The sequence below is a fragment of the Trichomycterus rosablanca genome, chromosome 4 (genome assembly GCF_030014385.1).
Source record: "Trichomycterus rosablanca isolate fTriRos1 chromosome 4, fTriRos1.hap1, whole genome shotgun sequence".
Classification (NCBI taxonomy): Eukaryota; Metazoa; Chordata; class Actinopteri; order Siluriformes; family Trichomycteridae; genus Trichomycterus; species Trichomycterus rosablanca.
Window position 1 is genome coordinate 42,581,834 of NC_085991.1, and position 14,868 is coordinate 42,596,701.

General features: G+C 38.6%; 1 protein-coding gene across 1 annotated transcript in view; it reads right to left on the reverse strand.

Moving 5' to 3' along the window:
* slc7a8a (solute carrier family 7 member 8a) overlaps positions 1 to 14,868 on the reverse strand; it is a 37,681-nt gene that overhangs the window by 20,279 nt on the left and 2,534 nt on the right. The window contains exon 2 of the mRNA XM_062994336.1: positions 2,007 to 2,211. Coding sequence (XP_062850406.1) covers positions 2,007 to 2,211 — 205 coding nt within the window. The remainder of the gene's footprint in view (positions 1 to 2,006; positions 2,212 to 14,868) is intronic.

Consider the following 14,868-nt stretch of genomic DNA (forward strand, 5'->3'; position numbering starts at 1 on the left):
AGTATGTTTTGAAATGGGATATCCAACAAGCTCGTGATCAGGTGGACACTCAAGACCAACTCGATGGTAATAGTTTTGTAATGGAATGTCCAACAAGCTCATGGTCATGAGCTTGTTGGACATTCCATTACAAAACTATTAACATCGAGGTGGCCCCTTCTAGAACTGTCTCCAAGTCGAGAGCATTTGTGATGTCAATGTGACTTCTAATACTTTTGACCATATCATGGATTTATGGGTTACTGACCAATGGGTTAATCATTAACATCCATATTTTGTACTTGGACAGCGTGAAGAATTATGATCTCCTGACCTGGACTCCTTGGTACAGAAAGCTATGGAATGAAATATCAGCTATGAGCTTTAAAAATTCTAGCTCAATAAATTTAGGTTAATGACTTGAGGACTTGGCTCTCCACCACTCTACTAATCATAAGGGGCAGACCTATGACCTTTGGCTCTGGATTTTTGCGTAAATCTGCTGCATGCTTATAGCACAAACGGCGGATTTAGATCAGTGTGAGCTCCACTACAGACTGAAAATCAGTAGTAATGCTCAGTGGTATGTGAATAATGTACACGCCTATTACAAGTTCAGAAGGAGTTTTAGCAAACGACCGGCCAGTGTACTACTGACACTTTAATGGTGCTAACTGAGTAACATGCTAACAGAATTTGTTTGTTGAGGTGACTTGAGTAATCCATTTTTTAAATTTTCCGTCTGCTATTAAACGGTTAGCCGAATGCTTTTAATATCAGCATTTGCTAATTGATTTGATCTATTTGAGTTATGAAGACACTTCTACAGTTCCTGGCACATAGCTCCACAGGATACTCTGGGTCTATCTGGGTCTGCCAGCATTTTACATCATCTTATACACGCTCCCGAGAACAAGGCTGTCTAAATTCTTTAAATGCTGCCTACTGAGATGCCTTATTCTGAGCGATATTCTGACCGAATAACGAGGGTATTTTTGTGCATCATGTTCATGGCAGGAATGCCTGTGATGTCTTTTATTCACTATTTGTACTTTTATTTTGCTAGTTGTGTCTGTTGTCTATGTATGTCCATTATATGTCATTATACACCGATCAGCCATAACATTAAAACCACCTCCTTGTTTCTACACTCACTGTCCATGTTATCAGCTCCACTTACCATATAGAAGCACATTGTAGTTCTGCAATTACTGACTGTAGTCCATCTGTTTCTCCGCATGCTTTGCTAGCCCCCCTTTAATGCTGTTCTTTAATGGTCAGGACCCCCACAGGACCACTACAGAGCAGGTATCAAACAGCAGCAATAGATGAGCGATCGTCTCTGACTTTATATCTACAAGGTGGACCGACTAGGTAGGAGTGTCTAATAGAATGGACAGTGAGTGGACACGGTATTTAAAAACTCCAGCAGCGCTGCTGTGTCTGGTCCACTCATACCAGCACAACACACACTAACACACCACCACCATGCCAATGTCACTGCAGTGCTGAAAATAATCCACCACCTAAATAATACCTGCTCTGTGGGGGTCCTGACCATTGAAGAACAGGGTGAAAACAGGCTAAACAGTATGCAGAGAAACAGATGGACTACAGTCAGTAATTGTAGAACTACAAAGTGCTTCTATATGGTAAGTGGAGCTGATAAAATGAACAGTGAGTGTAGAAACAAGGAGGTGGTTTTAATGTTATGGCTGATTGATGTATGTGTTGCTTTAGTTTTGTTGTTGACAGGAATTTTAGAAGTGCTTTTGAAGACCTGGCTCAAATTGATACTTCAGTTTATTCTAAATGTGTTTATTAGGCCTTGAAGTCTTTGTGCTCCTGTGCACAAGGTGACGTCCATAGTAGTAGTCAGGCTGGAACTGAAAATGGTCTTTCTAGCCAAAAAGGTATAAGCATGTAATTTACTTTATAAATCTATTCATAGTGGGTGTGGCTGAAACACGTAAACTCTCCTAAACTAGATTTTGTTTGATATCAGGTGGTGGAATCGAGATACTCACCCTGCCAGACCTCCGAAGATGTCCTTGACATATGAGTAGTCGCCACCAGACTTGGGGATAGTGACTCCCAATTCAGCATAACAGAGAGCACCAATAGCAGTGATGACACCTGTGACGATCCAGACGATAAGAGCTAAGCCCACAGAGCTAGCATTCTCCAGCACACCCTTAGGACTGACAAAGATCCCAGAGCCAATGATGTTACCTGAGACACAAAGTGAAGGGAAGGGTTACAGAAATGTTTCACAAAGCTTCATTTAGGCATTTTCATTCATACTTGGTAAAACATTTAGTGTTCTAGTATTAGATTTAAGTACTTTGTAACTTCATATGCTCTAAAATTTGCATGTCATTATTAGGAAAATAGTGCTGGTGTGAACTCTAAAACGTATCTGCCGTTTTAAGGTTGTCCTGCATCCTGCTTGCTTTTCTCCTACTTTGTAAGTCTGAAAGCAAGTTGTGAAATTGTGCAATGCACACCAGTCCAGAAATGTTTAAGGTGCTTGTTATGGCTTTTTTCATTCATTAGTTGGTTTTTTTTCACTTTAACATCTTTACAATTAATGACAATATCTTTAATAATTACAGCTGGTGAAATTTGCATTAGAATGTTTTCTTTTATTTGCAGCATTAAAATCTAAGCGTCAATAAATGTAAAAGATACTTAAACATTTGTTTACCCTTGCAAATCGTTTCTTCATATTCTTGAATATTTATTTATTTATTTGGGTTTTAACAGTATGTTTCATATTCATAAATAAAAAAAAAATATATCTTTCCCTTCTCCACTCATGTACAGGTGCCTCTATCCGCCAATCAGAGTCCTTACACAGCGTTTAAAGATGCCGTCCACATATTCCGGTCATCCTTCCCTGCAGGCACTGCCAGTTATGCCCGCTAGATGGCGCCCAGCCGACCGGTGACATCGCCGAGTTTTAAACCGAGGAGTTCAGAATCTCTGTGCTGGTGTGCTAGCAGAGTATCCCGCTGTGCCACCTGGGCGCCTATCATTATATTTAAAAATTTTTTTTGTGGAATTTATTCACGATTTTGGGTTGGCCAGTGACAATGTAACCGTTTTGTCACTGACATTTGTTTACCCTTGCAAATAGTTTGTTCATATTCATGAATATTTATTTATTTGGGTTTTAACACTACGTTTCATATTCATAAATATGTATGTAATACTGTATGTAAATATGTAATACTGTATGTAAGGATGTGTTGCTAGACCAAAAAAAGTAAGAGAGGAAAAGATTAAGTTAAAGGTCCAGCCCTGTCTAAAAAGGATAGTGTGGTGTGATGTACTTATAATGAATTATTGATACTGGATCATCAAGCACTACCAAGTGAAAACTCTAAAACACATTCTTTAAATAACAATCAAAGCAGCTCGTATTGCAGTTGTATAATGTAAGTGTATAATTATTGTATAGTGGTATTGTAAATGTGCCAATTAGCCAGAAATCCAGTTTACTTTCTCCTAGTTCAAAGCCTATAATAATAGTTATGTTTCATGTGTAATACACAGCTTCCTCTAATCGAATACCAAAAAATATAATTATGTTGTGATATAATTATACTCCTATCTGTGTAATATATACTGATGTCTTTTAGCCCATCCAAACTGGTCATAACAACAGACGTCCTCTGATAAAACCCAATCTAGGTCGATAATTCTGAATAAATGCATGGAGATACACAAGTGCAGATCTGTCCTGACATGTGTGTTCCATTATACCTTGTACCAGTTATAATCCCACTGTGCTCCAAGGCCTGTTTATGAGCGCTAAGCTGGCCTAGTTAATAGTTAAATAAAGATAGCAAGAAAAAAGCTCAGTGTTACTTTGAAGCTTCAATCAAAGAATGCTCTACTGCCTGGTGTTTAATGTGTTTGATCCAGATCTCCTTGCTGTAGATGTCCACTCTCCTATGCAATAGGGGCATTCGTCCGGCAAAATTTGGGTCCACTTGTTCTTTTATAAGACTCTCAGTCTTCTGACTGATCTTTCTAATAAATAGGCCAGGGTGTTTAAATAGAATTGATCCCATCAACAATGCAACGTCATTACCACATTAGTGCCACTGTGTGGTGCTGAGACGGGACCACAAACCAACATCAGTTCAGCGAGGGTCATAGGAGTTCATTTCAACTGACAACGGGGTAAAGGGGGTGATAAAGTGTAGGTGCAGTGTATAAAATCATGTACCAGATAGGTGTTCATTAAGCTCCAGGTCGACAGTAATTGATTTGCAAAACGTACAACTAAACTTTGCAAGCTTTAAATGAATGTCTGACAGGAAACCCTTTCAAACAGAGATAAGGCTGTAGCACACGTAGCAACCAAAGGGCAAAGTAACAATGCATTCTCAGCAAAAATTCCAAATCCCTCCTAAAGACAGATAGGGCAAAAGGTTCTATAATGAGGAGCTTGTAATGCGGAATCCCAGGTGAAAAAAAATGCCATTCTGAAATTTGGCATGGATATACAGGGCACTAATAAAACACATACATCACTATACAAGTAGACTAATGACAGCAAGGTACAATTAGCATGGGGATAAAGATGATGGGAAATGAGGATGCCAGAACAGAAAGTGCAAGGCCATCAGTCAGAGAGAGTTATTCGCCGAGTCAGTACTCAGGACAGGGACATACTGGGGTTAACAGGTGTACCGTGTCAAAGTCGACTCGTCTCACTTGGTGATTTTAACAGCTTTAACAACTCGCAAACGTTAGCGTGTTGCTATATGCATGCATGCACATGTGCCTCTTTTAACTAAACAATACTCCATTCCCAAGGGATTGTTCATGCTTATTGGGAAGAGGCTCTAGAAACAAAGGGGGAAAAGAAAATAACCATCAAGCCTATATGAAAGGAACAATGTGACCATCAGAAAGAACTGCATGACCCTATCCTAGGATATCTTTACTGTCCAGATGTGGCATTCTGGACACGAACAGCATTTTGTCTTTGATGATCAGCTTTTCATCTCAACCACTGAGAGAACCTACATAACCTTATAATTTTAAGGTTTGTATAGTCAAAAATAATAAAACACTCAGCTAGCATAGCAAAGGCCAAACTCATACCCAGATGAGTAGGTCAAGGTTATATAAGCTTAATGATGCATTTCCCAAATTCTGTCTTTAAAGTAAAGACATGATGGTAATCATTACTAGATCATTACTGACTGGGTACTTCGCACATGGTAGGATTGTATCATAAACAACACAAAACCCATCCAAAGCTCTGACAGGTACACAATTCTTCTCTAAATTGCATTTGCAAGAAAAGATCTGTGGACCTTTTAAAATTATCACGATTTCTGCATTGGTTACTCATAAGAAATGGTGTGATATCGATTATAACAGACACATTTCACCAGAATTTAACACCAAAAAGTACTTTTTAAGCCTTTATTGTGACATTAAGCAATAATTTGAACTCCAGGTTGGATATGTGAACCTCTGGGATTCTGGGATTATAAATTCAGATGAGTAAATTATAACTAATTTTAAAGATTCTTAGAATTGTATTAATCTTGGAAAATACGTGGTTCATTAATTTTTCTTTCATTTTCAATCAATTAATTTATCCTGGTTGTGCTGGGTCTGGTTCCATCCGGAATCATTGGTGCAAAGCATGATTGTACCCTGAACAGGGCACCAATCCATAACAGAACATGGCCAATCACGTCTGTTTAGACACCCCAGCCGGCTGCCACTGCCGAAAATGTAAATGTAAATGTCTGCATTTCCCCTGTAAGAAAACTGTTTCACGATGCTAATGAACAATATTGGAATGAATATGGGCAGATAAGACAAAGCAGAAATGCTCTTTGCTACATTTTGCAAATCCACTTTTCAACTAGATTGCATGGTGAAGGAAGCATCATGGTTTGGGGCTACTTGGTGTCTCTGCATCTAACAACCAAAAGATGAACCTAAATCTTAATAGGCATTGAACAAAATAAAAAAAAATAACAATAAGAATATGCAAGAATAGTAATCATTTGAACCCAAATAAGGTGCTGTGGCATGAACAGAGGACAGCTGTTCATGCAAGAAATCTTAACAGCTTAGCAGCTACAAGAAGTGTTAATGAACTGTTAATGAGCAATGACGACTATTTTTTTTTACGTTCTACGTCTTTATATATCCCTTACCAAATATGTTTTTACATTTTCAGCATGCTACTACCAGCCAAGTGCATTACTCAACAACATCAGATTATCCAGGGCATCATATGCCACCTTGCTTGTGCAAGACATGGGCAGTTTCCCAAGCAATCGGGTTCCAGCGAGCTCAGACTGCACATTGAACATCATATTAATCTGGAATTAATTGACTCGAAGCACACCCTGACGGGGAACTGGTTAGAGCCAGTTTTGTTCAGCTGTTCATCCAGAGATCAAAATACAGTTTACATGCAGCTCCAACAAAAAAATGGGTCGGTCCGGTGCTGACTCTAGTGGAATAGTCAAGCACAAGGTCTTCCTGTTCACAAACACCACATCCCCTCACTTCCCTTTTATGTGCATATTTATTTTCTTGTACCCCTAGACACAGCAGAAAAAGTCATGTGACCTCTAGTGTTAAACACTTGATGATAAGGCACTCATGGCACCACAGTTTAAATATAATAAAATAAATGTATTATATTAAGGAGTCTCATTATGATCTTACCAGCATAAATCAATGCACTGGCAGGACACAGGCTTACAACTATAAATATAAGGACAATCCTTATACACTGATCAGCCATAACATTAAAACCACCTCCTGGTTTCTACACTCACTGTCCATCTTATCAGCTCCACTTACCATATAGAAGCACTTTGTAGTTCTACAATTACTGACCATCTGTTTCTCTACATACTTTTTTCACCCTGTTCTTTAATGATCAGGACCCCCACAGGACCACTACAGAGCAGGTATTATTTGGGTGGTGGATCATTCTCAGCACCGCAGTGACAATGACATGATGGTGGTGTGTTAGTGTGTGTTATGCTGGTACGAGTGGCTCAGACACAGCAGCACTGCTTGAGTTTTTAAAATACTGTGTCCACTCACTGTCTACTCTATTAAACAATCCTACCTAGTTGGTCCACCTTGTAGATGTAAAGTCAGAGATGATCGCTCATCTATTGCTGCTGTTTGAGTTGGTCATCTTCTAGACCTTCACCAGTGGTCACAGGGCGCTGCCCACATGGCGCTATAGCTGGATATTTTTGGTTGGTGGACTATTCTCAGTTCAGCAGTGACAGTGAGGTGTTTAAAAACTCCATCAGCATTGCTGTGTCTGATCCACTCATACCAGCACAACACACACTAACACACCACCATCATGTCAGTGTCAATGCAGTGCTCAGAATGATCCACCACCCAAATAATACCTGCTCTGTAGTGGTCCTGTTGGGGTCCTGACCATTGAAGAACATGGTGATAAGAAATTATATGCTCCCAACTTCCAAAGCCAATGAAGTCTGGCATGGAGACACTCTAATGGCCTGCAAAGAGCCATAACTTCAACCCTACTGAACACCTTTGGGATGAATTGGAATGTTAATGTCAAGCCAGGCCTTCCCATCAAACATCAGCATTCCAAAACCTTAAGGAAAGCCTTCTCAAAAAAGTGAAGGCTGTTGTAACTGGAACAAGGGCCAACTACATATAGCACATGGCTTAAGAATGGGATATTTACAAGCCGATGGTCAGGTGTCCACATACTTTTGGCCATACACAGCATGTTGGTGGGACTAATCGTTCTGCATAAGACACTGGGTGTTTAAAAACGTTTGGCTGTCTGTGTTCCTAAGTGCGTTTCAGGCATCCAAATAATGTTATCTTGTACTGATGCTTATAAATCTTCCCACCCAGCCAGATCCTGCTAATCGCCTCCAGCCCCCAGTATTGATCGTCCCCTGTTGCTCTATTGATCGTGCTGTATTTATAAGCCTTGTTTATGGCGAATGCAAGCAAGCAGACAGGAGAGTTATCTTTAGTGCTGAGGCGGTTTATCAATCAGGCTGCTTAATCACAGCTTCTGAAGCCCACCCAGTAGGAACCAGGTATATTGAGATAAATTATGAGAAATTTATTGTATGCTGAAAATAGGTTACTTTATATTCGAAAGTGTATTGATTGTTGTTGCATGGTGTGCTATTAGCAGTATTATATTTGTAAAAAGGTAAAGTGAAATACAGCAGCTTCTGATGGGCCAGCTGTTTATCAGTCAATTAGCTGATTAGTGACTAACTAACCTTGATTTAGTGTTGACATTTATCTGTTTAATTATTGTGGTTACTACTAGTAGTATTCTTACTGTAAATGAAAAACATATAAAGTTTAATACACACACATATACAGTATTTATATACACAGATCAGCCATAACATTGTTAACATTGTTGTTTCTACACACATTGTCCATTTTATCAGCTCCACTTACCATATAGAAGCTCTTTGTAGTTCTACAATTACTGACTGTAGTCCATCTGTTTCTCTGCTTGCTTTGTTAGCCCCCTTTCATGCTGTTCTTCAATGGTCAGGACTCTCCCAGGACCAATACAGAGCAGGTATTATTTAGGCGGTGGATCATTCTCAGCACTGCAGTGACATTGACATGTTGGTGGTGTGTTAGTGTGTGTTGTGCTGGCTGGTATGAATGGATCAAACACAGCAGCGCTGCTGGAGTTTTTAAACACCTCACTGTCACTGCTGAACTGAGAATAGTACACCAACCAAAAATATCCAGCCAACAGCGCCCCGTGGGTAGCATCCTGTGACCACTGATGAAAGTCTAAAAGATGACCAACTCAACCAAGATGACAAAGTGGGCATTGAGTGGACACGGTAATTAAAAACAGCGCTGCTGTATCTGATCCACTCATACCAGCACAACACACACTAACACACCACCACCATGTCAGTGTCACTGCAGTGCTGAGAATTCTCCACCACCTAAATAATACCTACTCTGTGGTGGTCCTGTCCTGACCATTGAAGAACAGGGTGAAAGCAGGCTAAAAAAAGTATGTAGAGAAACAGATGGACTACAGTCAATAATTGTAGAACTACAAAGTGCTTCTATATGGTAAGTGGAGCTGATAAAATGAACAGTGAGTATAGAAACAAGGAGGTGGTTTTAATGGTATGGCCGATCAGTGTATGTATTAAGGGAGTCATTACAGCAGATCATTATGGTCTGCAGACCATATTTGGCACAGTTTTTACAACATACAACCTTTCTGATTCAACCCTTCTTATTTAATCCAGGCTTGGGACCAGCACTGAGAGCACACTGACAAGTTCACCTCCAATTGGCTATACCCCCTCCCCTAGATACAGCTAATCATGTCTGTGTAGCACTGCTAAAATTAAAATCCTGGATCTCAGTGGTAGTGGGCTGCAGAATGGTAGGATGTATATAGACTGTACATCACTTGGATGTTTTTGTGCTTTCTATAAAAGGGATTAAACACAAACAACATATATCCTGTTTATGTCTAACCTGTTAGCATTGTGCACTCACAGTTGAGCTTCCATCACACAATGGGCTAAATCTATACAGCAAAATTAAAATAGAATTATGCTTTTTCAGGTTGTCAGGTGGCTTTCACTTCCCTTACAAACTACACACACACACGAGCTGCAGAAACTTCAGAAACAAGAAAACACCCATGATTGCATGAGCGTGGCTTTTTTTTAGCTTAGGAGGATCAATGGTGAGGACATCACATTGTCAGTTACTTCATTTGCTTATTAAATCCATGTAACACCAGTCACACATTACAAGTGCCATCATAACTCCAAAACTTAATAATGCAAAAGAAAACATATTTGAAATCACTTTACAATCTGACAAACACTATTTTAGTGTTCGTGCATGTAAAAATTTACAAACCCTTTTCATGGCAGCAACTCCCAGTCCAGATACTTGGCACTATATTGGTTCAACTTAATGTCTTCTACACATTCTACACTTCTAATGTCATGCACTGTTATTATAAGTAACAACTCTCACTCTTTATACTATTAAATGTTGGGACTTCATGTAGGATTCTACTGCATTTTGTACCATCAGCCAAAACAAAAAGAGGAATTGATCGAAGGGTTCCAAAGGTTCTGGTAAAGTACATTATTTTACATATATGCTGCACTACTAGCCAGGAATTGTCAGGATACATAAGGAAAAATAGCACTGCATCTGAACGGCTTGCTACCTTTGAATAATATACACACTCCAGAACCCCATTTGAATGCACTCCTTGGTGGGCCAGTCTACACAATCATTACTCAATAATCACCCCTTAACTATGATGAAGCTAAAGAGTGTGACACAAACCCCCTGCTCCCAAACCCTTAGCCCTCTTTATAGTATAAATTTGGCAATCTGGCTTCTTTCGTTTCACAGAATTCCATAAAAAAAAAAAAGCAAAAGCACTTCCTCTGGATTAGGGTTCTTAGCTTAATTCAGCCTAGTTAGTGTTAAATATGGATTGGTGTTTCTAATACCATCTTAGAAATTCACTGAAGCGTTCCCAGAACAAAGGCTGACCTGTGCAAATACGAGAGACCAGACATGACAGTCAGCTGGTAATAACTTTCACGTGAAGTGTGTGACTGAATGTACCTTAAACTACTGATAAAAGAATACTCCAGTAATGTTCAACCTAACTTCTCTGTACTGAGAAAAAGGAAGAAAACTTGTACACCTTGAACATATCATGTAATGAAAGTCTAAGGGCAGTTGATGTAACAGTCAATATACTGTACATTAATGCAAAAAGTCATTTTTAAGAATGCTTATAATAATCCTTGCCATATCTATTCAAACATGGTTTAGTAAAAAATAAGTACCGTCTTATTATTCCACCCAATAAAGAATCTGCTACAGTCATTTATAAAATGATAAATCATACCATAGAATTTCTTTTATATTTATGGAATTTTACATTTACTGATATACATACTGATATTGTGTGCTTGCCAACAATAAAGCAGTATAACCTAAAAAAAAAAAGAGATCTACTGTATATGAAAAAGGCCAAAAAAAACCAAAGCAACTACTTACCCGCCAACAGCATGCAAGCTGTCCACAGTAAAACATTCAAATGAAACACTAGACTAGACATGGTGGAACAGGCTAGTGGGACATCATTAAAATAGCCACCATTTGCCATCAGTAAACATTGACAAGATATTTTATTTACTTCTATAGAAAGTCAGTTCTAATGTTTCATGAATTAAGGCTGTTAAGGTGATGAGAATGGGGATATTAATCACAACAGCACCTTAACCTTAAAAAGCTTTTGAACTACTTGTTTTGAAATAATGGATAAAAAAATGCCCTAGGACCTCCAAGTTTCAAGTATGTTTCTTAGGATCAGGACGTTGTGTTTCCTTTTAGACTCAATTACAAAGTTCCCAAGGTCAGACCACAAAACATCAAATAAAGGATGGTTAACATTTGTACAATGCTTCCTGTGTTTGTGAATAATTTGTGTTAAATTATTTAACAAAAAAATGTCAGTGGAATGAATTAGAAAATACAGTGAACCCTTGGGTTACGAATGGTACACCATACGAACATTTTTGGTTACAAACGATCTTTTTCAACTTAAGGTAAGAACAAATTTCGGATTAGAAACCGAAATTCACGAAACACGTGACGTCACAAACAAGTTAACTCCGACCATGTCTCTCTCTCTCTCAGCGAGTGAGAGAAAAGAAGGAATTCGGCTGAGTAAAGTATTCTTTCTTTCGCACAATTACACCTACAAAATACAAAGCTATTGAAATAAAGAAAGAAATAATAGAGAAATATGAGAGTTGTTGTTTCTGGTAGAACTATTTTAGTTTGTCTTTCGACTTCACTCGCAAAATCCGCGATGGGACTGAAGCTCCCAGTGATTAATTGACGGTGTAGATCTCAAAATAGCCGTCAATCAAAACGGGATTCAGCCTTTCGACTGATCCTCCAATCATCTTGCAGAAGCTCCACGTCCAGACCCGCCCACAGCTCCATTCACCCCCAGAGACGCTCAGCATCCGGGGGCGGGACAAAATCGTGGCATTTATCCAATGACCGCGAGTTTCGAAGCAATGAAAAAAACGTTCCATGCAGTCCCGTTGAAGTGAATAGATGCTCAGCTTCTACAGGCAAATGCCACAGGAATGTATGAGGAGTTAACAAAATCGAGTCAGTCGATTTGTGATAAGAAGCTGATTCTGAACGAATTCGTCTTCGAGATGAACGTGTTCTAACACGTTTGTAGTCAATGAAATGTTAACACAACTGTACATATTTGACCATTTAATTTTTGACATTTTAGGGGAAGCTGAGCTTCCCTTGCAGTCTTAGAGAAATCGCCACTGCTGTGGTAGTTGTACATATGGTTAGCATTATATATTGCTGTAGTACAGCGGTCACTGCTTTGAGTTATTATATCAAACAAACCTCAAGCTAATATTTCTGTTTCAGCTGTATACACAAGGAAACCTCTCTACAAGGAAGCCTCTCTACAAGGAAACCTCTCTACAAGGAAACCTCTTACTACAAGGGCATTTAGTCTTTGCCAATGTTTATTTCCTGTTTCTTTCTACGAATGCGACAGCTGTAGGCACCCATTACAAGCTGATCTAGTGACATATTTCTTAACCTAAACCCGAGCGTAAGCGTTAAACCACAACGATGTTCCCTCCTCTTTTGAGTGTGAATTATTCCCCCCCCACTGAGTCTATGAAACACACAGACTATTCGGTTTACATAGAAACCTCGTCATCTCTGTAGTCTTCAAGGTCAGTTATCCTCTATACTTTGACCTTACTCAGAAAATACCACACATCAAAAAAAACCTCCAATCTTATAATGACAACACGGCCAGGAAACCAGTTCTTTCAGATTACTAAAGTATAACTAGTGCTTGACTGTCAGTGAAGCACAAGTCCTGCACCTTTCAATGTCAAGCACTGTTTAGCATATCAACAATCTGACAGATAGCTAAACTGGAATGTTGCCATGTCTGAAACTTTAATCACAATAGTAACTAGCCAAACTCCCTGGTTTGGAGTTTAGAACTTTTATATAACCACAGATAAGCTTTCCTACTTCTGGCTTATCAACCTTCATAATCAAGCCAAATAAGATAAGTTAAACAAGTCAAGATATCAGCTGCCCTGCATGTACATATCTGACTGTACCTTTTTGAGTTTATCAGTGCATCCCTGTATAAAGGAACATGATATTTTGGATAAGGGTGTCATGAAAAAGGCTTTATTTTAGTTCTGGTACAGAAATATTCTTGCCCTGTACATTTAAAGCAGCTCTGGCTTGTGTAGCAGTTTGTCCAGCTATTCTCCAAGACTGACTAGCTACAACCAGCCAGACCAGCACCTGAAACCCATCTAAAACCATCAAATACCACCCTGACCAGCTAAAACCAGGTACCAGCTAAACTATTTGTTGGCTAAGGCTGATCATATTTTAAAAACACCACTTTTTATTTTTATTAAGTCTTTCTTAGTACATCTGTAAGAAGAATTATTAGATGACTGTATATCTGCTTAAACAGTAATGCCACTCTTTAAGCTCAAATTTCTGAGCCAATGACCTTCAATATTTAAATTAGAGCACAATGAGGTTTCAAATCTTGGCTAGTTTAGCTAGAGTATTAGCAGTTAGCTAGCCTGGGCTAATATTACCTGCATAAAATTGCAATTCCGATGGGCATTTATATTAAGGCATGTTTTGCTTGTATTTGAATCACTGCTGAGAAAATATTGCATAACAAAACTTCAATTTGTTTCCACTGAAAGTTAGTTCAATAGCAGAATGCTAACCAGCATTTAGCTATGCATTGACTAAACTGTAGCACACTTGGTTACTATTAATTAGGCTACATTTGGCGATACATAAAAAAGGGTGTATTTAAAGTCACATGCTATGCACTACAGGAATTTTTTGTAACAGTGCACAGTGACAGTACAAATTATATTTAAATGGTTTCAAATTAATTAAAGTCATCAATTGACTGCATTGTCTTGCAAGATGCCCAGTTCAAGCTAGTTCATGCCTGGTAATTACCTGTTTATTTGAATCATTGGATCTTCTCCAGGATAAGGATTGAGAAATACAGTACTGTAGAAAAAACTACAGTACCTTGAACCCACCCTTACAAACGAACCTTGGACTTAAGTAGATACTGCAACTGATATGTGCGAGAGTTAGATTGACCTGGCAGATAATTAAGAACACACTTAATGTTCTAAGTAGGTTATTTTGGTTAAGAGATTCTTGTACTTGATGATGACTTATGAAAAGGTAGTTTTTACAACATTTGGGGTTCCCCCCAGAGGGAAAAACCAAGAAACCATTTGCAAGTGCCTCAAAAATAGATATAGTCATTTCTGTGAAATGCAAAAGGTCAAGGTCTTTTAACAATATTCATGAATGAAAAATGATGAGGGTCTAAAAATTATCCATACCTCTTGTAAATGTAAGGCTAGTTCTAATCTTGTGTTATTTTGCTAAATTATTTTGCTAAATTAAAGATTGTGTTGCTGATTAACACCTGTATATAAAGTTTGTAAAATGCAAACATATCCCTGCTTGAAAAAACTCACTAATGTTTAGTGGGTGTCCCTTGTCCATTATGAAGAAAGGTTACTCTAAACAGATGCGTAGCCCTTGTCAATTATAATCTGCATGTCTATTTAAAAAAGTGCTGTATGTTGAGTTGACTCTTTGTCCATTATAATTGTAGGTGACTGATCAGAGTCCAGCAGTTTGATTAATGTGGACCCCTTGACTATTGTAACTGCAAGCTACTCTGACCAGTGAGTTTTGTAGCATGAT